Below are 22,243 nucleotides of genomic sequence, written 5' to 3' on the forward strand. Positions count from 1 at the left end.
TGGTGTATATCAAGCTAGGGAAACGGCCGCGATCGGACAATGAGTGTGGCATGTAAATCATGCCGTAAATGATATGCATATCATAATTTTAAAGGTACCACCTGTCATATATGTTTGTCATACAGTCACGTTGCGCAATACCAATTTTGGTGTATATCAATCGAGCGAAACGGCCGCGAGCGCATCATGAGCGTGGCATGTAAATCATGTCGCACATGAGTTGCCTGTCACGATTTTCATGTTACCACCTCTAATTTACGTTCGTCATACAGTCGCGTCGCGCAATACCAATTTTGGCGCATATCAAGCTAGTGAAACGTCCGCGAATGCACCATGAGCGTGGCATGTAAATTATGACATGCATGTCATGATTTTCATGCTACCACCTGTTATTCATGTTCTTGATACAGTCACATCGCACAATACAAACATTGGTGCATATCAATTTAGCGAAACGGGCGCGAGCGCACCATGAGCGTGCCGTGTAAATCATGTCGTACATGACAGGCATGTCATGATTTTCATGTTAGCACCTTTACTTTACGTGCGTCATACAGTCGCGTTGTGCAATACCAATTTTGGTGTATATCAAGTCCGCGAATGCACCATGAGCTTGGCATGTAAATCATGACATACATGACATGCATGTCATGGTTTTCATAATACCACCTGTTATTCATGTTCTTCATACAGTCACATCGCGCAATACCAATTTTGGTGTTGATCAACCTAGCGAAACGGCCGCGAGTTCGTCATGAGCGTGGCACGTAAATTATGTCGTGCATGACACGCGTGTCATGATTTTCATGTTACCACCTCTAATTTACGTTCGGTGCAATACTAAATTTGGTGTATATCAAGCCAGCCAAACGGCCGCGAATGCACCATGAGCATGACGTGTAAATCATGACATGCATGTCATGGTTTTCATGTTACCACCTGTTATTCATGTTCTTGATACAGTCACATCGCGCAATACCAATTTTGGTGCATATCAATCTAGCGAAACGGCCGCGAGCGCACCATGAGCGTGCCATGTAAATCATGTCGTACATGACACGCATGTCATGATTGTCATGTTACCACCTCTAATTTACGGTCGTCATACAGTCGCGTCGCGCAATACCAATTTTGGTGTATATCAAGCCAGCGAAACGGCCGCGAATGCACCATGAGCGTGGCATGTAAATCATGACATACATGTCATGGTTTTCATGTTACCACCTGTTATTCATGTTCTTCATATAGTCACATCGCGCAATACAAATTTTGGTGTATATCAACCTAGCGAAACGGCCGCGAGTGCGTCATGAACGTGGCATGTAAATCATGACGTGCATGACACGCGTGTCATGATTTTCATGTTACGACGTGTCAGTTATGTTCGTCATGTTGAAATGTCTCATCATACCAGTTTTGGTATATATGAAATTAACGGAATGGCCGCAAGAGCCCCAAGGCCGTGGAATGTAAATCATGCTGTTCATGACATGCATGTCATGATTTTCATGTTATGACCTGTCATTTATGTTCGTAATACGCTCATGTTATTCCATACCAGTTTTGGTATGCATCCGATTAACAAAACGGCCAGGAGAGCACAAAGTCGTAGGCGGATAGATAGATAGATAGATAGATAGATAGATAGATAGATAGATAGATAGATAGATAGATAGATAGATAGATAGATAGATAGATAGATAGATAGATAGATAGATAGATAGATAGATAGATAGATAGATAGATATAGATAGATAGATAGATAGATAGATAGATAGATAGATAGATAGATAGATAGATAGATAGATAGATAGATAGATAGATAGATAGATAGATAGATAGATAGATAGATAGATAGATAGATAGATAGATAGATAGATAGATAGATAGATAGATAGATAGATAGATAGATAGATAGATACGCTCAAACTCGCAGAAGTTCGCTAAGAAGTGCTTCGCATTTAATAAATCTAGGTTTTCTGCCTTATAGTTGCTGCGTACACAAGTGATATCGAACAACGGGGAACACTTGCAATGTCTGCAATGGTCAGCAAGATTACCTGATCCAATCGGAGCCTGTCAGCAGTCCTGTCATTTCTTCTCTGCCCCACCTCTAAGTTTTTCTTCTCGCGTGCTAAAATGTCTTGTTCGAAGTTCCAACTAGCCAAACTTTCCGCTTTAAAGGCCAGCAATTGCTTGATCGAGACCTTCCTTTATTTAAAACCATAAAAGGCACTTCCTGATCTTAGCAGCTTCGACGTAGTGTTCCCGCGGTGGCTGAGTGGATGTGACATTTTGCCCCGGCCTCGAGGGCCGCATTTCGACTGTGACCTAGTGAAAGTTAACTTGTATAAAGTGAACTTAATGCAAGAGTCAGGTCGAGCCGTGTTCTCAAAATTGATCCGGAGTCCTTAACTTTCACAGCCTTTTGTTGCTTGGGGACGTTAAACTTTATGAACCGACGCATCAAAAAATTAAAGGTGATGATATCAATCCAGCATACGTCCTATTTGTTAAACCGTACTGTAAGGATAGCGTAATGCAAATGACCGAATGGATCGAGAGAATGAGAGCAGCGGCCATGCGCCATGAGGCTGTATTTCGAGCACAGCTGTTATTTTTGTTTTCTTCCCAATGGCCTTGTAAAAGTTGTAGTAGTTGCGCTGAAGTGAACTATAGTCCTCTCCTCTTGTTTTTATAGTGGATTTTCACGAGCCTCATGTCGGTTTTTCGTTTTCAGCCACCAATGTCGTACCGATCGCGCAACGTCTTAACATCCAAGGCGTACAGTTGCTTCGAGCAACGCAAGGTCAAGGCCTTCTACAGCGTCGTCGTGGACAGCAGCTTTTCCAAGGGAGTCCTCTCGCTAATACAAGTAAGAGCCTAGCGGACGATTTCTCCGCAGAGTAGCTAGTCTTATTTGGTGTTAACTTACTTCAGTGTTTGCTTTTTTTTTCTACTCATGCTCACAGCTTGTCGGCGTTGGCAAGCTTCGACCCAACGTCGTTCTCATGGGCTTCAAGGCTGACTGGCAGACGTGCCCAAAGCAGGAGCTCCAGGAGTATTTCGACGCAATTCAGTGAGTTGAAGAAATTTTGGAGCTCGCTACTAGGACAAGACAAGCGCTAGGAACACAACGCTAGGAACAAGACAAGCGCAGACTAACGAGTGCTTGTTTGACAGTTAAAACGAACATATACACCAAGAAAGGGGGAAAACAAATATGACACATCAAAAACAAATATTACAGATGACAAAAGCAAATGAGTTACACTTCAGGGGAGAAGCCAGTTTGTATCTCGACAATCACGTGTCCCGAGGTCTCCTATCTATAAATGACACTTCCTCATCTGTTAATGAAACTGACGGTGCGCTAACGCACGGGTCGACGCCAGTTAGGCGCATCATCACTGCTTCAATAATTTCTCTTTCTCTGGGATCTCTAGATCGCGATACAATTGCAGTACATCCGAACTTCGGCTGACACTGACACCTGCTGCAATGGGTAGCTATGTATGCAGGGTTGCCAAACTGCTTACACTTATAGTTATGCTCGCGCAGTCGCGTCTTACATGTGTATGCATTGGTAGCACGCTGCAAAATTGAACTATGTAATACCATCTAGCCCCTACCCTGGCCCTTCCAGGAGTTGGGAGAACTTTGGTGCCACTGCCATGAAATTGTAACGAGTCGTAAGTGGTGCCTTGAGCTACATGAAGTTATCGAACCATAAAATAGTTCTGCTTTTACTCTCCGTCTTGCTAAGACCCTTGTCATTTTCTGAAGATGCTGCAAGATTCAGTGAGATGAAGTTAGCTTTGAGTAGGCGTGTACATTTTCTCCTGATTTTAGTGAATTCAAAAATGCGCATGGTGCCGCGTCATCGTCAAAGCTTTCATCTGCCATTTTGTCTCGGACGGTTACAACGTCAGTACTAGCAGATTCAGTGGAAACCACATTGAATGTTTTGCGCTAAGGCTTTGCTAGTACCTTCGAATCTAAAATTTCATGAACTAGAAATACAACAGCTAGGCCGGTCATTTGGAATCCTGTTATGTTTCAAAAGGGTAAAAACTAAACCTTTGACACCCATAGGGATGTTAAAGTGGCAAAACTGCGTATAGGCTGTATCACTTTCGAGGAAACGTCTGTAGTCATCGAAGCTTTGTAACATCACTCTTTCATTCATGTGTACTAACCGCTCGCGAGCGCATGTGGCTCAAAATTTAGCGCAGTAAAGAGGCCATTTGGGGTTACACTTTTGAAATCGGCTGAAGAATTGATTATTTGCAGTAGTTTTTTTTTTGCTGGCAATAAACCGCAGTGCGTGCCACTAGTTCTAGAGCTGAGGCATATAGTGAGTGATGTGTCAAGAACGATACTGCAATTGCGCTCTGTGAATATCTACGTGTACCATATTCTCACTGCAATCAGTCAAACCAGTGGCAGCTGTCTTCTTGGTCGTTGTTTTTGAAGTCGGCTCACTGCTCTCAAGAGCAAAAGGGCACGTTTTCTTTGCTTATACCACTTCAAACTGAAGATTATCCTTTAAAAAGGTCGCATCAGTTTCCACAAACAAGCAGGCATGTCTAGAAAGACGAGCGACATATTATTTCAACAAGAAAAAGCACTCCATAAATAGCAAGTCTGCTAAAGGACGCGCTCTTTGTTCCTCTACGTCGTGATCTCGATGAAAACACGAAGCTGTTTTCCGTGACGTTGGCTTATCTCACCAAAAGAACCAGCTTTCAATCGGTCGAGCCCGTTTCTGGAGGATAGTCGTAAAACGCTAAGAGATTCCCTAATAAAGTTTCGGGTAGCTTGTTTAATCAACTATTTACAATGTACAGCGCAGGGTGGACAAGATGGCGCCAGCCCAGCAACAACCAAAAGCGACGTCGCCTTCCTCCTCTTTCATGCAGCCACGCTGCGGCGGCTGTTCTGTATCATAACCCTCCGGCGGCAGAAGCCCAGTCTCGGTGCTTTATTACACACATGTGGTCGAAGGCAGGGTAATTGGGCTTGAACCGAGCCACGTGAACGACGTCGCTCGAAGCTGGCGATGACGTTGTTGGATCGGCTGGGACGATCTCATACGTAACGTCAGTTACCTGGCGAACGACACGGTATAGTCCAGTGTAACCGTAGCAGGAGTTTCTCAGATAGCCCCACACGCCGAGTGGGTGACCAGAGAAGCACAAGAGAACCCGGGGAAAAGTGCACGTCTCTATGACGACAATCATAGAGCTGTCTTTGGTGCTCCTGCGAGGCGTGTAGGCGGTTACGGGTGAGTTGGAGGGCGTGGTCGGCGCGGGCGATGGCTTGGCCGGCATATTCAGTGGGCGATGGCAGCAAGATGTCCAAGGGTAGCGCGGGTTCTAGGCCGTATAGGAGATAGAATGGCGAATAACCGGTGGTGTCGTGACGCGAGGAATTGTAGGCGAACGTCACATATGTAAAATGAATGTCCCAGTCCTGGTGGTAGGCCGCAACGTATTTCGAGAGCATGTCTGTTATGGTCCTGTTAAGGCACTCCGTGAGACCGTTCGTCTGTGGATGGTACGAAGTTGCAAAGTTGTGCTTGGTATAGCAAGGCCGCAGGATTTCTTCAACGACAGCTCAGAGGAAGGTGCGGCCACGGTCAGTGAGAAGTTGGCATGGGGCTCCGTGCACTAAAATTATGTCGCACACAAAGTCCGCAACGTCGGTACTGCAACTCATCGGAAGTGCTCTTGTGATAGCGTACCGTGTCGCGTAGTCTGTGGCGACAGCAATCCATTTATTTCCAGAGCTGCAGAGTGGGAAAGGACCAAGCAGGTCGAGACCAACTCGAAAAAAAGGTTCAGCGGGAACGTCGATCGGCTGAAGGCATCCAGCTGGAAGGGCAGACGGCTGTCTGCGGCGCTGGCAGGGCTCACTAGCGGCGACATAGCGTCGAACAGAACGGGCTAGTCCAGGCCAAAAAAATATAAAAATAAAAAATAAATAATAAATAAAAAAAGTAACAGTTTCGCCGCAAGGGCGAAGCAATGAATGTGATAGCAAATAATTGGAATGTCGCAATGGAATGTCACAAGCCGGAAAGTTTGTAATGGCGCGAATTTTTATGAATCTGGGCGCACGCCTGTGGCATTGACGAGGTGGCGAAGAACGGTGATTTGACGACAAGCGAAGTGGCATTTGGAGGAGTTCATTTGAAGTCCGGCACTACGGTAAACGTCAAGAATTGCCAATAAACGAACGAGATACTAGTAGAATGTGGATGAAAAGATAATAACATCGTCGAGATAACACAAGCAGGTGGACTATTTGAACCCTTGCAGCCATGAGTCCATCATTCTTTCGAAGGCGCATCACAGAGACCGAAGGGCATCACCTTGAACTGATAAAGACCGTCAGGAGTGATGAATGCGGACTCCTCGCGGTTCATATCATCGACGGCTATCTGCCAGTAGCCGGACCGAGGGTCGATAGTTGAAAAATAAGTAGCACCGTATAGGCAGTCTAGGGCGTCGTCGATGCGGGGCAAATGATAAACATCTTGTTTGTAATGTTGTTGAGGTGCCGATAATCTACACAAAAGCGCGATGTTCCATCCCTCTTTTTGACAAGGACGACGGGAGAAGCCCAGGGGCTGCACGAGGCGTTTGTGGTGTCCTGACTTCTTTCTTGTGTCCGTGTTTGCACGCCCTGTCTTTTTAGAATGAATACTTACCAACTAGCTCAGCTCTCTGTTATTCTAAGCTGCACGAGGGCTCGATAATGTCTTTGGCAAGCATCTTCTCGACTTCCTGTCGTATTACGTACTGTACGCTCCCTAGGGGAAACGCGATATGAACGTCTGTGAATCAGATTCGCATCGCCAGTATTGATGCGATGAGTAACGACGGTAGTTCGGCTTAAGGATGTACTGGCAAAGTAAAAAAATGTCGCGGTAGCACTCGAGAACGTGGCAGAGGGCTTCAGCTTGATCAGACGTGAGGTCCGATGGAACCATCCGTTCAATGTCGACGCCAGAGAAAGGTGATGAAGTTGAACGACGGGCTGAGCTGCAGCATTCATCCACTCTGAAGGGTTCGACATGGTAGTCCTGAAGAGCGATAATGTGGGCCAGGGAGATACCCTGCGGGAGAACTTGTGCAGTGAGTGTGAAATTGACAAAGGGAAGGCAGGTGCGGTTTCCAGTTATTGTCAGAACCGTGTGCAGAACAGCGACACCACGCCTAAGCATAACGACAGGAATCGGTGCAACCATGTAATCGCCGTAAGGTACAGGTGGCGTGGAGGATAAGTCGACCTGTGTAACAGAGCTAGGTGGGAGGCGTACAAAATTGATGCAGCTGAGATGGCTTTGAGGTGGGTCGGTCGGATCGGAAAGGAGAGGCAAATCAAGGTGAAGAGAGCCGGCTGAACAGTCTGTGAGGGCAGAGTGAGTGGCTAGAAGATCCATACCAAAGAGTTCATGAGGGCAATGTTTGATAACGGAGAAAAGAACGGCAGTGCTTCTATCTTCAACAGTGACTCAGACAGAGCACATGCCAATAATAGCGGCAATTCTCCCGTCGGCGACTCGTACGGCTCGGTTCAGGGCGGGCGTGACAACTTTCTTGTGTCGGCGACGAAGGACAGCACTCATAATGGACACATGCGCCCAAGTATCTATCAACGCGCTCACAGGAACATTGTCCACAGTAACGCCTAAAATATTCCGGTTTGCAGTTAATGTTAAACGAGGATTTCTTACTAAGGTCGTCAATGCAGCTACACCTCCAGAAGCTGCACTGCCTAGTTTGCCGGTCGGAGAGGCAGCACGGCGTTGTGGGAGCGAACGAGATTGGCGGCGAGCAGCAGGGGACGGTGACCGGTCGTAGCGAGGACCGAGGAAGACTGGTTGACAGAACTGGCCTGGATGGGAGACCCATAGTGTTCCGGTGGAACCCAGTGGTTGAGGCAGTGGCGAGCGATATGACCGACGCGTCGACAGTTAAAACATATGGGCTTGTCGTCAAGGGTACGCTATTCGGACGGATTGCGTTGTCTAGAATAGTTGGTAGCAAGTCGAGGAGCGGACGGGCGACGATAAAAATGCTCAGCAGAGTATTGTAACGTACGAGAGCAACTCAAACACGGTCCAACACAACTCCATCCTTTTCGTTCTCTTTCACTAGACTCCCCTTCACGCGCCAGTCACTTCGTTGGTCTGATCCACTACATTCGCCACCCCCTCTCCCCCAGAGTCGGAGCTTGAAGACGAAGAGGCGGGAATACAAAAATCACGCGGCACATAAAGTTTCAACTGTCTTGCATGGGCGGGAAAAACACGGTTTCGGCTTTTGGTGCCCAGTTCTGGAATAACTTCCAAGCGGAACGTAACAGGGCCTAGTGCTTTCACCACCCGAAATGGGCCCGAAAACCGGTGAAGAAACTTCTGGCAGCGCCGTGGCTCACGCTGGGTGCGTCTAACCAGCACTAGGTCTCCCGGTTTGAAAGCGGTGTAATTCTCACGGGAAGGCGAGCGGAATTTCGCCTGGTGATGCGCTATGGCCAGGTGCGCTCTAAAGCGAGCCTTCCGAAGGAGCTCTGCAGTACTGGTGTCGTCCGGACGGTGGTGCGCCGTTGTGTTCAAACCAAAGAAACTCTCTTGCGGAAGCCTTGGCGTCCTTCCATAGACAAGTTTGAACGGTGACTCCCGTGTTATTTCCTGCTGTGACGTATTGAGGGCGAAGACAGCTGCGGCAACGTATTCATCCCAGTTGTCATGACTAGGATTCACGTACGACGACAGTATGTCCTTTATGGTACGGTTTGTACGTTCCACCAGACCGTTTGTTTGTGGGTGCTGAGGGGTGGCCGCTGCATGTTGAATTCCATGGTCATTCAATAGGTTTCTGAATGCACGCGACGTGAAGGCCGTGCCGCGGTCGGTGATGAGCAAGCGTGGTGTACCGTGTCGAAAAACGATGCACTCGTTTATGAACGTGAGGACGTGCTGCGTCGAAGAGTTAGGGACGGCCCTGATTTCGGTCCACTTCGTGAGATAGTCCGTGGCAACGATGAGGAACCTGTTGCCGCGCGACGTACGTGGAAACGGGCTCATGTGGTCAAGTCCCACTATCTCAAAAGGCGTTTCCGGAGGATGAATAGGTGCATGGGGACCGGTGGCGGATTTGTGACGGCCTTCCGTGCCTGACAGACCGTGCACGACAAAACGTAGCGGGAGACGTCAGTCTGCATGCGCCGCCACCAAAACCTCTCTTTGATGCGTGCCAGCGTTTTGTGAAGCCCGAGGTGACCGGCAGTCGGGGTGTCATGGCACATGAACAGCACCGATTGTCGCATGGCTGCAGGCACGACAGGCACACACGACCCATCCCGATGATTTCGGTGAAAAAGGATTCCATCTCGGACGACATAAGACGCGGCGAGACTTTCACGACGACGCTTGGGAGTGCGTACTTCCCCGGACAACCGCTGGATCATATCGAGGATTTCTGCGTCTTGTGGCTGTGTGGCGCGTAAATCAAGCACTGCGGTGACTGGCGAGGTGCCGTTGAGAGCTGTAGGGTGGCGAGAAAGGTAGTCAGCGTCCTGATGGCGAGCGCCACTCCGATGGACAACGGAAAAGGTATAATCTTGCAGCTTTAGAGCCCACCTGGCTAACTTAGCGTTAAGGTCTTTTTTTGTTTGAAGCCAGCGAAGGGCGACGTTGTCGGTAACGGCCGTGAACGTTTTACCATAAACGTACGGGCGAAATTTTTCGACTGCCCAAACTACCGCCAAGCACTCAAGTTCGGAGGCGTGATATCGGCTCTCTGGTTCACTGAGCCGGCGGCTAGCATAAGCGACCGGCCTCTCCTGGCCGTCCTCGTTAAGTTGCAAGAGAACAGCTCCGAGGCCAAGCCCGCTGGCGTCCGTGTGTAGAATAGTCGGCGCATTCTCGTCATAGTGCGCGAGTGTCGGTGGTGCCTGAAGGGCAGTCTGGAGGTCGCGGAAGGCAGCTTCTTGATCGGGACCCCATTTCCAGCGAACTTCTTTCTTCAACAATTCGTTGAGAGGTGCTGCGCGGGAAGCGAAGTCAAGGACAAAGCGCCGGAAATATGAAGCAAAGCCTAGGAAACTTTTAAGCTGCTTAGCCGTGGTGGGAGGCGGAATACAGGCGATGGCTTGGATCTTGGTGGGATCAGGGCTGATGCCTTTGGCGCTGACTACGTGTCCCAAGTAAGTAACTTCCGAGAAGCCGAAGAAGCACTTTGAAGGCTTAATGCAAAGACGAGCGTCTTGTAGAGCACGCAGGACCATTTCCAAGCGCCTGAGGTGTTCGGGAAACGTAGGAGCATAAACGATGATGTCGTCTAAGTAAACCAAAGCCATCGACCACTTCATATGCCCAAGAACCCGGTCCATTAATCGCTGAAATGTAGCGGGAGCGTTGGAGAGGCCAAATGGCAGGCGATTAAACTGGTATAGTCCGTCGGGAGTTGTAAAGGCGGTCTTCTCAGCGTCATTTGGGTCTAGTTCCACTTGCCAATAGCCAGAAAGAAGATCCAGCGTAGTGAAAAAACTGGCACCATGCAGGCGGTCAAGGGCATCATCAAGACGAGGCAGTGGATACACGTCCGTTTTGGTGACACTGTTTAGTCGTCGATAATCCACACAGAAACGAATCGTGCCGTCTTTCTTTCTGACGAGTACTACGGGGGACGACCAGGGACTGGACGAGCGCGATATGATACCACGTTTAAGCATGCATGTCATCCACTTGCTTAGCGATTTCTGCGCGTTCAGAGGCAGAGACTCGCCGCGGGTGATGTCGAATAGGAATTTCAGAGCCGGTATCGATTCTGTGCTGCACCAAAGGAGTGTGGCCGAGCTCACTGGGTGACATGGCCACGCAGTTACGGAATTTTCGTAGAAGTGCTTGAATCTCCGATTTCTGTGACGGAGTTAAGTTGGGGCCGAAGTTGAATTCATTCCAGTCTAAGGGCGAAGTAGCTGGTGGGGAAGGTGCTCCGGGCTGCACTACTGCCACGACAGACGGGGCTTCAAGGTACGTACAGGTACCGAGAACGGTGTCTGACGGCACGCGCAGGTTACTGTCGGACAGATTGAAGACAAGCACTGCAAAGGTATTGCCGGAACAGTGATGGAGGGCCCGCGGCATTGCGAATTCACCTCCAAGCCGGGAGCAAACGGCGCTTTCTGCAAGAATTTCCGTGTCGGCAAAAGACTTCGCGTGGCTGTAAACGGGCACCCACGCAGCAGACGACGAGGGTATGGTAACTGAAGTTGCCGTAATCACAGGATGCAAAAGAGGTGATGATTGTCCAACTTCGGCTTGTTCACTGCTGTTTGCACCAACGGCCATACACGTCCTTGTGTTTGGAATGCCGAATTGCGAAGAAAATTTAGTGAACAGACTTTTCATCATGCGGTAGTTGGCAGCGAGCACGGAACACACTTTGTGAACAGTGCTGTAAATGACTTGATGTAACGGGAAATACGACTGCCAAGGACAAGCTCTATTGGAGGCTTCAAGAGTCGCTGGCGATGGTATTGACGTGGTAGATAGCAGGTCAATGGTGCAATCAGTGCCGCTAAACTGCAAACGAACGCCAAACGCTGCACACCAATCACAGCCTAAGATCACTGGCACACACAGGTTTGGGACGACAAGGAACCGATGTCTCGCTTTCTTCCCAAGCGCACACACATTCAAGCAGACTTCGCCTAGGCTAGGTAGAGCAGCTCCGTCAGCCAGGACGAGATGGGGTTGATCGATCTGTGCAGGATTCACCGAAAATCTTCCAAACAAGAAACTCGACGTGAGAAAACTGAAGGCAGCCCCTGTGTCCACAAGTGCTTCAACACGCTGCGGCGGATCTCCAAGCTTCACCGGCAGAGTTGGCATCTCGGTGAAGGGGCCAAGTGAAAGGAGAGGAGCTTCAGTCATCATGCGGGGTCCTGCCCTCGGCGGCCCGCATTGTAGTTTCCCGAGGGAAACTTTGCACGAGCAACCGAGTTTGGCAGCGACTCGGACATTTCAGGGCAGTTACGAGCAAAATGTCCAACGTCGTTGCAGTGGTAGCAGCGAAACATCGCTGTAGGCTCGTGTAGCCGAGCAGGAGAATTTCGGGCCCTGGAGGGCACGTCCGTGTAGGTTGGCCTCCGGTACGGATCTTCATCTGCTTGCGAGCGTTCTTGTATCTCTGCCTCAAGAGCGACGACTAGAGCTGATGGTACGTCGATCGGACGAGCGAGGCGGACGAAGCGCTGGACGTTTCTGTTATTGATGGCGTCAACAAAGGCATTAGCAGCAATAAGGTCCATGGTTGCGGTAGGGCAACCCGAGAAGGCCTTCCGGGCCAGGCTATCGACGTGAGCAGCGAGTTCTTGAAGGTTTCGCCGACCCTGCCGGACGTGTTTCAGCTGTGTGAGGTAGAGCTGAAGAAGATGACGGTCACCATATCGGCTTTCGAGCGCCGACACCAGTGCTTCATAGTTCGAGCGGATGGCTTGGGGAATGTACTCGAGGTATTCAGCCGCGGCGTGACGGAGTTGCAGAACGAGCACCTGGGCTTTGTCTTGAACTGTCCAGCCATTTAGGGTAGCAACAGACTCGAACTGCACCAGAAATGCGGCCCACGATGTGGTACCATCAGAGGTAGGTGGTAGAAGGTGTGCTCCAAAAAACCGAGACTGAGCTCGACCGATGTTGTATTGTTCGACCGATGTGGACACACGTTGCTGACGGCTAGACTGTGCCTCGATGACAGAGACCCGTGCAGCCAGGTCTGCGACGACGTCATCTGCCGTGGAGGTACGCTGGGCAAGCGCGGTCTCAAGAGATAGCAGGCGAGTAGCAAAGCGAGTCTCGAAATCTTGCATGAGCGCTCTTCTGTCGGCCCCTCCTTGTGAAGCCAGGGCTTGTAGGCAATCTGCCATAGGTAGACTGGGCCCGGTGCTTGACTGTGGAGGGTGAGTTGATGTGCCCCGGACATCAAACTCCGACGGAAGAGGCTGACGGGGTGCAGGTGGCGGGATGTTTGATGAGACTGGGGCTCCCGCGGCCTCTGCCAAGCTTCCCTCCGTAGTCGGGACAGCAGGTCCCACGGCCGGCGACGACGTATCGTCCTCCATAGGGTTCACCGCTGAACCACCGACTATTGCTGTCGCAGCAGAAGCCTTGCTCCGTGTAAGCATGGGTTACCGTTGTCACCGCTGCCACCAAATGTAACGTACGAGAGCAACTCAGACAAACACGGTCCAACACAACTCCATCCTTTTCGTTCTCTTTCACTAGACTCACCTTCACGCGCCAGTCACTTCGTTGGTCTGATCCACTACAGTATACAGGTGGAACAGGATTTAGGCCGACGTTCGATAATTCTTGATGGACGACGGCTTGTATAAAGGAAAGCGTGGTCGGGGAAGGGTTAGGCGTCGGGAATAGTTGATTTAACAAGCTACTCCGCACCTCCACCAAAAATGTTACGGGTAGGTTGTTTAATCAACTATTTACAATGCACAGCGCAAGGTGGACAAAATGGCGCCAGTCCAGCAACAAAAGCCACGTCGTCCATGCAGGCCGACGTGGCTGTTCTTCCATGCAGGCCGACGTGGCTGTTCTTCCATGCAGGCACGCTGCGGTGGCTGTTCTGTATCAACATGAACAACGCGTTATCCTAACGACAGTGATCATGTAAAATGTCTACACAGAACGCTAAAAGATGGAAGGCAACACTCGGGACACTGCGTTCGCGCAGCGTATGAGCTGTGTCACTGGGAAACGCTGTGTAGTCGAGATGAGTGTGAAGTCGTCGTTTTGCTCGCGCTGATTTCTAAACGTACATCGGTTTTCCAACTTGACCAACATTCCAGCTCATTGCATGTATTTTTCCTTCCCGCCCAGTCACTCGTTCGACTCGCACATGGCACTGTGCATACTGCGCCTTGCTGAAGGCATCGACTTCTCCAAGTACTCAGCCGAGGAAATGCCAACTGGTGGGACCGCAAGCTCGAACTCAGCGTCCGCGGTGCCCGCTGGTATCGAAGGCAGCCTTAACCGGGGCGCCTCCTCGACTGACACCCTTCCCAGGCACGGCTCCAACTCGCAACTCTCGCAAGGTACGCGTGTTTCTCCCAACCTGCAGAGTACTGCGTGATTTTAGGCAGGTTTCTGACTTTCGACGAGTTCTGTAGAGCGCAACAACTTGATTTTTGGCAGGCTGGTTATGTGTGTATGTACTTACGCCCGGCACTTACACTGCAAACGTGACTATAGCGTTGTCTCACCAAGTGCCGTCTCCTCTTCTGCTTCTCTCGCTTGCCGCTTTTGCTGTCCTCCTGTCCTCAACGCAGCACTGAGACCAACCGCCTCGTGGTTGGTCTTTCTGGCAGCCCTCACGCTGGCCGGTGAGTCGACGCGCACTTCAGTCCGCGACATCGTTCCTTAGCAACGATTGTACCCCTACTTATCAATTTGATATTTTTTTCCCCTCTTCAAACAGCCAATGCTTCATTCTACGTGCCTTGGCTGGCTTTCCTGCACTAAACTGACTTGGTCGTAGACATTTTTTTCGTGTTCCTACTTCGCTCGTCTCCGAGTTTTCTGTCAGTTCTTTATTTATTTCTGATATCTTTCCTTGTTTTTATTGAAATAGAAAAAAAGTGAAGGAGTTGTAATCATCTTTCCTCCTTATTTCATCGCGTCTTCGTCTCCCTTATTCATTCCCTCCTCCAGAAAAAGTAGCCATAGTGACCGTCTCGGTGGCAGTTTAGCCTGTTTCCTTTGTGTTCTTGTGTACTTGTGCATGTTTGTGCACGTTCTATTTTTGACTGATAATAATGACTATGATTTGTACCATTAGTACACTTACAGACAATGAATTAGCCATAGCTTACATTGTCCGAGACATCTCGGCAACATAATCCAACTTCTCGATTTGGGGGCAGCGGGCAGCTCGTGCGACGAAGACGAGTCCTCGACGCCGCCGCAGACTCCCACCGAGGAGAGGGCGAACAGAGACTCCGGCCTGGGCACGTATCGCAAGACCGAGTCTTCGCCAGCGGTCAGCCCCAAGGGTGATGCCTCGACCGGCGCGAGGAACAACAAAAGCGCCGCGGTCGTCGGTCACGAAAGCGTGACGGTGTCGTTCCGTCGCGACTCGTCGGCGCCCACGGTGCTGCAGCGCTGGACGCGGCGCACCTCGTCCCAGGTCCTCGAGCGGAGCGTGCCTAAGAACGTGATGCAGTCGGTGAACCAGTTCCAGCGCAAGCAGAAGAAAGGCTCCATCGACGTCTGGTGGCTATACGATGATGGAGGTAATCACCGCCTTTTAGATTCCTTTGATAGGTGTGAGTACGATTATGCCTTAGACCATACCCTCTTGATTTAGGAACTAGTGGGGAAACGGCGGCCGGTAGTGCGCTGACCTGCCGTGTTTACTCACATACAATCAGTATGGGTTAGCAGTGTCTAATGTTGACTAGTATTTGTTTGCAATTGGCAAATGCCGACTAGTACTGACTTGTATTGGCTAAATGGTGACAAAGGTTGGCTTGGTATACATGCTCTGTACGGGCTGAACAGCCACATCAAAACAAAGAAAAATTGTGTCGTAACATGTCAGTCCATATATGCTCCCGCACATGCGTAGACAACACAAGTTGGTTCTGCTGAAGTTTTTGAATGGGTATAGCTGTTGGAGTAATTAATAAAACGTGGCTATTAATGAAGGGTGCAAATTATATTTAAGCCTCGACAGGAAAGTTACATTTTTATTAGTGTGCAATGGTATTGCAGTGTCGTCTGGTAGAACGTGCGTTGAAGCTGTCCAACGCTTCGAACTTTGAACTTGAAAATTCATTGACGTTGTTATCAAGCTGACAGGTCTCCCTCTCTTGATTCAAAGTAAGCTAACGTGGATTCAAGGTTTTAACGAGCACGCGAGCTGATGTTTAAGTCTCAAGTTTGAGACTTGCATGAGAGGGGTCTCGAAATATCCTTGTCCACGCTTCACTTTCTGTAAAAAATGAACGGCCTTCGCAGGCACCAGCATTAGCCGAAAGTGTATTTTCTACACTCGTCGCTACATTCTTAAGCAAGCCTCGACGTGAAGCTTTTCCTCGACCGCGTGTAGCACAGCGACACTCCTCGAAAGAAGACATTGCGCTTCGAAAATGATCCTCGAAAAATTTCACCGACCAGAAGCTGCTTCAAAAACGCACCTTCGGTCCGGTGTTTTCGCGCATTCTACGCGAGCGTCTTGGTGTAAAAAATTTAAGGCAGCTTTGCGCTAGGGGTGCCAAGCCTGAAGGAAGTGCGGAGCTGGGCAGCCTTCCTGGTTTCCCTTCGGTTTTCTCTTTCTTTCCTCCTCTCTTTCCTTCTTGTTCTCTTTCCAGTTTTTTCTGTTTTTTTTCTTTTTCTTTCTACTTATTTCTATCTTTCTTCCTATTTTTTTTTTCATTTCTTTCTCTCTTTCTATTTCTCACTTGCTTCCTCTTTTTTTCAATTTTTATACGTGGTTTTGCCTGCGCTCGAAGAACAAGAGGAAGAAGACTTCTATTTGGCGCGAGCGCGCGCTCAATATGCTACAGTTGGCTATGCTATATGCATAGGTCGGCAAACTCACTCGTGAGTCGACTTACTCAGGCTCAGATCTAGCCGTGAGTCTGAGTATGAGTGAGTCAGAGTGAGTAATGTATTCATGAGTTTGAGTCCGAGTGAGTCCGGTTGAGGAAAATCTTAGTGAGTCTGAGTCCGAGTGAGTCCAGTTGAGGAAAATTTTGATGAGCCTGAGTCCGAAGGAGCCCAAAGGGCAAAATATATATCATGAGTGAGTCTGAGCTGCACATTTTTTGCCGACATATGGTCCAATTTACTCAACTTCATTATTACAGTCAGCCGTATGTCGGCTCACGTTTATACTCACAGCTACTGATACATACTTCAGATCACAAGCTTTCATACGCCATCTCAATATTTATTGATCAGAGGCGTGAATTACGGAAGGGGGGGGGGGTCTTTTGACCTTCCTCCGGCAAAATCTTTTAGACGAAGTTGTTGATAAAGATATCTCGTGTGTGTAAGTCATCTCATTCAATAAAAGTGTCCTTACTGGATTACAACCATTGATAACTCGTATATGAAGGTACAAGATGACAAGGCGCCAAGTAGAGCACCAATTATCAGATGTTTTGGTGTTAAAAGAGCATTGACGCTATGGTTGGAAAAGCTTAATATACGCTAACGGACTCATGAGTCAACACACTCAGACTCACTCAGGCTCATATAAAGCCGTGAGTCTTAGTCTGAGTGAGTCCGAGTCAGTAATGCTTTGGTGATTTTGAGTCCCAGTGTGTTCGGTTGAGAAAAAGTTTTAGAGTCGCAGTCCGAGTGAACCCGGATGAGGAAAATTTTGGTGAGTGTGAGTACCAGTGATCCCTAAGGGCCAGATATATTTCATGAGTGAATCTGAGCGAGCTCAACATTTTGTGGTTTTGCCTGCGGTGGTTTATGTGGTTTTGCCTGAGGTAATGTCATCATCAACATGACCGAATAACGAGAAGAAGAAGACTTATCTTTGGCGCGAGCGCGCACTCAGATGGTCATGCTTTGCCTGCGTTACGCCAAGCTACGACGACAGCATACGATCACAGCCTACGACAGCCCGGCCCCTACAGTGCTCCGTACTTAAAACCATAAACAAAAATAAAGTGCGGGCAAGAATTGCCGCTTCAGTCGAATGGATGCGTTGCGATCGACTTCCTTTAGTCGACATTTAATACGACATTAAGTGTCGTATTAAATGAACATTCTGAAATACTGTGGTAAGTCATTAGGTCAGAACTGAGATGTCGAGCGATCCACGGCGACGGCTAATGCCGGTTGAATGTAGTGATTTCATTCGGCGGCTGCTGTTTCTAACCTGGGTGTGCCATAGGCTACAGGATTTATTGCCACATCGGATGTTTTTTGTTAGCATGTCACAAGCTCGAAAAGCGGCCTCTTAACATTATTCCACATATTAATCAACTGGTTTCTTAATGGTAGTTTCTTTCTTAATTTAACCGCTCAAAAAAAGTAATTGGAACTAGGAAAATACGTCGTGTATTTTTTTTTTCTTCTTTTTTGTCCGCAGGTTTGACGATGCTTATCCCGTACCTTTTGTCGACGAGGTCTCAGTTCTCCAGCTGCCACCTCAGGGTGTTCGCGCTCGCCAACAAAAAGCACGAGCTCGACAAGGAACAGCGCAAGTGAGTCTTCTTCTCTTTAATATGAAAACCAGTAAGCCTACGCATGTCCTCGCATATTCAGAGAGCACTCCCTTACGGCGTCACGTATCGCGAAGAGATACGTGATGTATCTCTGTCACTTCATGTATTGGTTCTTGTATCGGTGTCACTCAATCGATACATGAATAAGCAAGCTGAGTAACTCGATCAGTGTGCGATTGAACCAATTAATCGATCAGAAATACTGAAAGTCGTGCGCTAAACTAATAAACCAAACCACCTCTCAATAACTAAACGAGTTAACTAATAAATCCGTAATTGAGCAAAGGCTACGAAGAATGCACATTGAGTGCATTCTTTGCACAATGAGTGCTGAAGGGAAAGGTCTCCCTTCTTTACACCCTTGTTTCAAAACTCAGACTGGCAGTTTTATGGAAGCTGAATACAGTGTATGTATTACGCTGTAGTATATAAAAACAGGATTTACTGCTACATACTCTATGTCTGAACTTAGTGACAACAGGTAGCAAGTTCACGGTCTGTCATGCCTAGTACAATTCTTCTGTCTTTTGTTTAACAATGTTCTAAGGGAAGCGAACTTCTGTATGATCTAGAAAGTCGCTCACACATGTTGACTTACCAATAACCCGCTAGTGTGCTGCCTCGTAAGTGCATTATCTAAGTCGTGGCCTTGTTCACTAACCGAACCCTCATGCATTGCTTTTTTTTTTCAGCATGGCTGCCCTTTTGAGCAAGTTTCGCATAGAATATTCCGACGTGACCGTGATTCCCGACATCGTGAAACCACCGCAGGCGTCAACGTAAGGAAATCTGCTGTCCTCTTATTTCTACAGCTCCATATCGTCACAACGCTTCCGAGCGACAATGGTTAGCGCGACATTATAGTTAACCGCGCCACTCTCCTTATGCAATGCAGGAAGGAGGAATTTTTCAAGATCCTGAACCCGTGGAGGCGGTCGTCGAAGGATGCCGAGTCCGACCAGACGCCAGCGCCGTTCGTGTCAGAATCCGAGATTATGGCCGTCAAGGAAAAGGTACTACGACGTTAGGCGTCCTTGTATCTCAACTATTCTGAGAGTACTGTTATTTGTCCACTTGTAAGCACACGCTCAGAGTATTGTCATTTGTTCACTTGTAAGCACACGCTAAGCTTTCCTGTGCATTCCTGTTTTCTTTTTTTCGTTGTCTTCCAGACAAACAGACATTTGCGGCTTCACGAGCTTCTGCGGCAGTACTCAACAGGTGCATCGCTAATAGTGATGTAAGTTCTCCTTACTTGAACGTACATTGCATACCTCATCCACAGTCTATTTTCGAAAGTCTTGTCTAGCGAAACATGCTGCACACAAGTATGCGCTAACAAACTGTGCGTGTATGTCTCGTAAAACTGTTAACTTGCCCCTAAACTGAGATGTGAAAGCTCTTCATAACTAAAACAAAAGGTTTTGCTGCAAACAATTTTCCTGATAAGAATTCTCGCATCTCCCTTCCTCTACCTGCATTAGAAATAGGTAATCTCAATGGTGGCACTTGATTTGCCACTCACCATAATTGTTTAACCTTTTTTTTTTCACTGGTTATGCGCTGTAAATATTGCAGTATTTATGTTGCTCGAGATAAGTTCATGATCCAGGGTGTTCAAGCCCATCTAGTGTAGTGGCCGCCTGCATAAAGGGCGGGCACACTCTATCACACCGTAAGGATTATTTTAGGACATTCTTGAACTTATGTGGATATCTCAAAGTGATCTGCAACGTACAGTATACCATCCGTGCATTTGAGTGAGTATACCATAACAGTCGTTTCATTCGATTTAATGACCGACGCAGGTTCTCGCCACTGTCGCCGCAGCTCAAACAATAATTACGAAGGCACGAGTTTTTTCATACCAATAGTTCACTTTTTAGGTTTTGAATATGCGCTGTTTGAAACAGTAACAACGAAGACGACACAGAGTTGCGAGTTGTCCTGTTAACATCTGTCCGTCTCCGTGTCTTCTTCGTTGTTACTGCTTCAAACAGTGCATATTCAAAACTTCTACATGAACCAACTAGCCCCAGACATCGCCTTAGTTCACTGTTTGTTCACCAGTCATTTTACTTACTGTCGTTTAATCATCGTTACACACAATGCCGGTTTCTGTTATACTCAAGAGTAAAAGCTGCCGATTCCATAAATTTCGCGAACGTTCTTCCCCCCAGGACCTTACCAATGCCTCGAAAGGGAACCTGCACAGCGCCCATGTACATGGCGTGGCTGGAAATGCTCACGAAGGACATGCCTCCGTTCCTGCTCGTACGGGGGAACCAGACCAGCGTGCTCACATTCTACTCGTAGAGATCAAGCCTCAAACGCATCGTTCCCACAAAAAGTTATACGTAATGGCGAAGAAGAAGGAAAAGAAAGCACAGCCCTTATGGAGGGTGAAGAGCCTTATATGCCGCCTATGGCGCGCCACGGTACACGGCCCGGTGCTGTGACGTCACAAATCACAGTTTCCTTCCACTCGACTGCGCGCGCGAATTCACCATTTACTTTTTTCTTTCGCTTTTTTTTTCTTTTTATTGTTTTCGGAATTTGTAGTTCAGATTTTGTAGAATAGCAGCGTGTAAAAGGGATGTAGTTTATGCAGTGAAGAGAGGAAAGCTGTCGCCTCACGCTCAGTGCACGCTCATCTGTAAATATCGTCATACGCAGTGGAAACCAGGCTGCCTGTCACTCGTCATCGCTTTTGTCTTGTTGCTTTTAATTCTGTAGGTCTTGCGTAAAAAAATTTTGAAATTTTAGATGCAACTATGGGAACCCTGGTATATTATTCTGCAGCAGTGCAGCGTCGTACTTGTGCGCAAGGGTAACGTGCGAAGAAATCTTTTTCTTGAAGGCGCGTTTCATTCTCGGCTTATATTGAGTACCGTGTGGATCCTCACGAGTCCGTGCTTATACATTAACCAGAGGCCATAAATAGTTCGCGGAGTCTCAATATCTGGCGCGGTCCTCCGTGCTACTTTTTCAGGTATATCGAACGCTGGTCTTAATACAGTGCAAGTCGCGTTTAACAGCGAAGAAGTTTACATAGCTTCCCGAGCAGCTGGCATGACGGTTACCTATGCTATAGCGGGTCTTGTCTAATATAACAGTGGGCATCGACGTACCCGGAAATGCAACATAAGATTTGTATTCAGGCATTTGTTCACTCGAAACCTGCAGCCCAATGCTTGGCATTCGTTAGAAGATCAGTATTTTTTTAGGCGCATTCGACCGTTCAAAGGGTCAACCTTACTTCCACCAGTACCCCCCCCCCCCACCCCGCCCACCCATCCTTTATCATTACTTCTGCGCCACCCTACCGCACCCGCAAGAAACAAAAACAAAAACACTACTTAGTACAAATACCAATCAGCACATATGTCACATTACGTATCTGGAACGTTCATTGCCAGTAGGTGTTTGTTAGTGAACTTAAAGGGAGCCCTTGCTTCACTGAGTTATGGTTGTAGTCCCATTTGCGATTGTCGCAAGAGACCACTTATTCATGAACGACCGACACTGCAATATTGGTATATTCGGCCCTGCCCAGCTCTTGCTGTCAAGTCGCTTAACTTGCTGCAACCTGCCGCGCAGTAGATCAACGTCTAGTCCTTTCATAAGATCGATTGCGTCGTCGAGTGCTTTTTTTTTACATATTGTATAAACCTGTAATAGATTGTACAGTAGAAGTGCTAAATAAAAGACACAAGCCAAGGGCGTGATTCTTCTTAAGCTGCGCTCATTGTGACTTTGTTCTTCACTAAACCAAGCATTACGTAAAACGACTCCGCGCCATGAAGAGCTGCGGTAAGTACTTTACGAGACTGAAGCGAGTGGCGATTATATTTCGCTGCGGCATATAAACATTCACTCAGAAACAAATACAAGCTGACTATTCACAACCGTTTCTCATGAAAGGAAACTGGGCAAGCCCGCGGGGGATTCATGACGTGGAAAACAC

At 48.1% G+C, this 22,243-nt stretch overlaps 1 protein-coding gene across 1 annotated transcript in view; it reads left to right on the forward strand.

Annotated features, from left to right (window-relative positions):
• LOC119385929 (solute carrier family 12 member 1) overlaps positions 1 to 22,014 on the forward strand; it is a 34,420-nt gene extending 12,406 nt beyond the window's left edge. Inside the window, exons 15-23 of the mRNA XM_037653292.2 lie at positions 2,741 to 2,875; positions 2,973 to 3,079; positions 13,910 to 14,124; positions 14,953 to 15,321; positions 18,141 to 18,255; positions 18,969 to 19,055; positions 19,172 to 19,289; positions 19,449 to 19,516; positions 20,457 to 22,014. Of these exons, the coding sequence (XP_037509220.2) occupies positions 2,741 to 2,875; positions 2,973 to 3,079; positions 13,910 to 14,124; positions 14,953 to 15,321; positions 18,141 to 18,255; positions 18,969 to 19,055; positions 19,172 to 19,289; positions 19,449 to 19,516; positions 20,457 to 20,592 (1,350 nt within the window). The 3' untranslated portion in view covers positions 20,593 to 22,014. The remainder of the gene's footprint in view (positions 1 to 2,740; positions 2,876 to 2,972; positions 3,080 to 13,909; positions 14,125 to 14,952; positions 15,322 to 18,140; positions 18,256 to 18,968; positions 19,056 to 19,171; positions 19,290 to 19,448; positions 19,517 to 20,456) is intronic.
• The last annotated feature ends 229 nt before the right edge of the window (positions 22,015 to 22,243 follow it).

The sequence above is a fragment of the Rhipicephalus sanguineus genome, chromosome 3 (assembly GCF_013339695.2).
Source record: "Rhipicephalus sanguineus isolate Rsan-2018 chromosome 3, BIME_Rsan_1.4, whole genome shotgun sequence".
In the NCBI taxonomy this organism is placed as follows: Eukaryota; Metazoa; Arthropoda; class Arachnida; order Ixodida; family Ixodidae; genus Rhipicephalus; species Rhipicephalus sanguineus.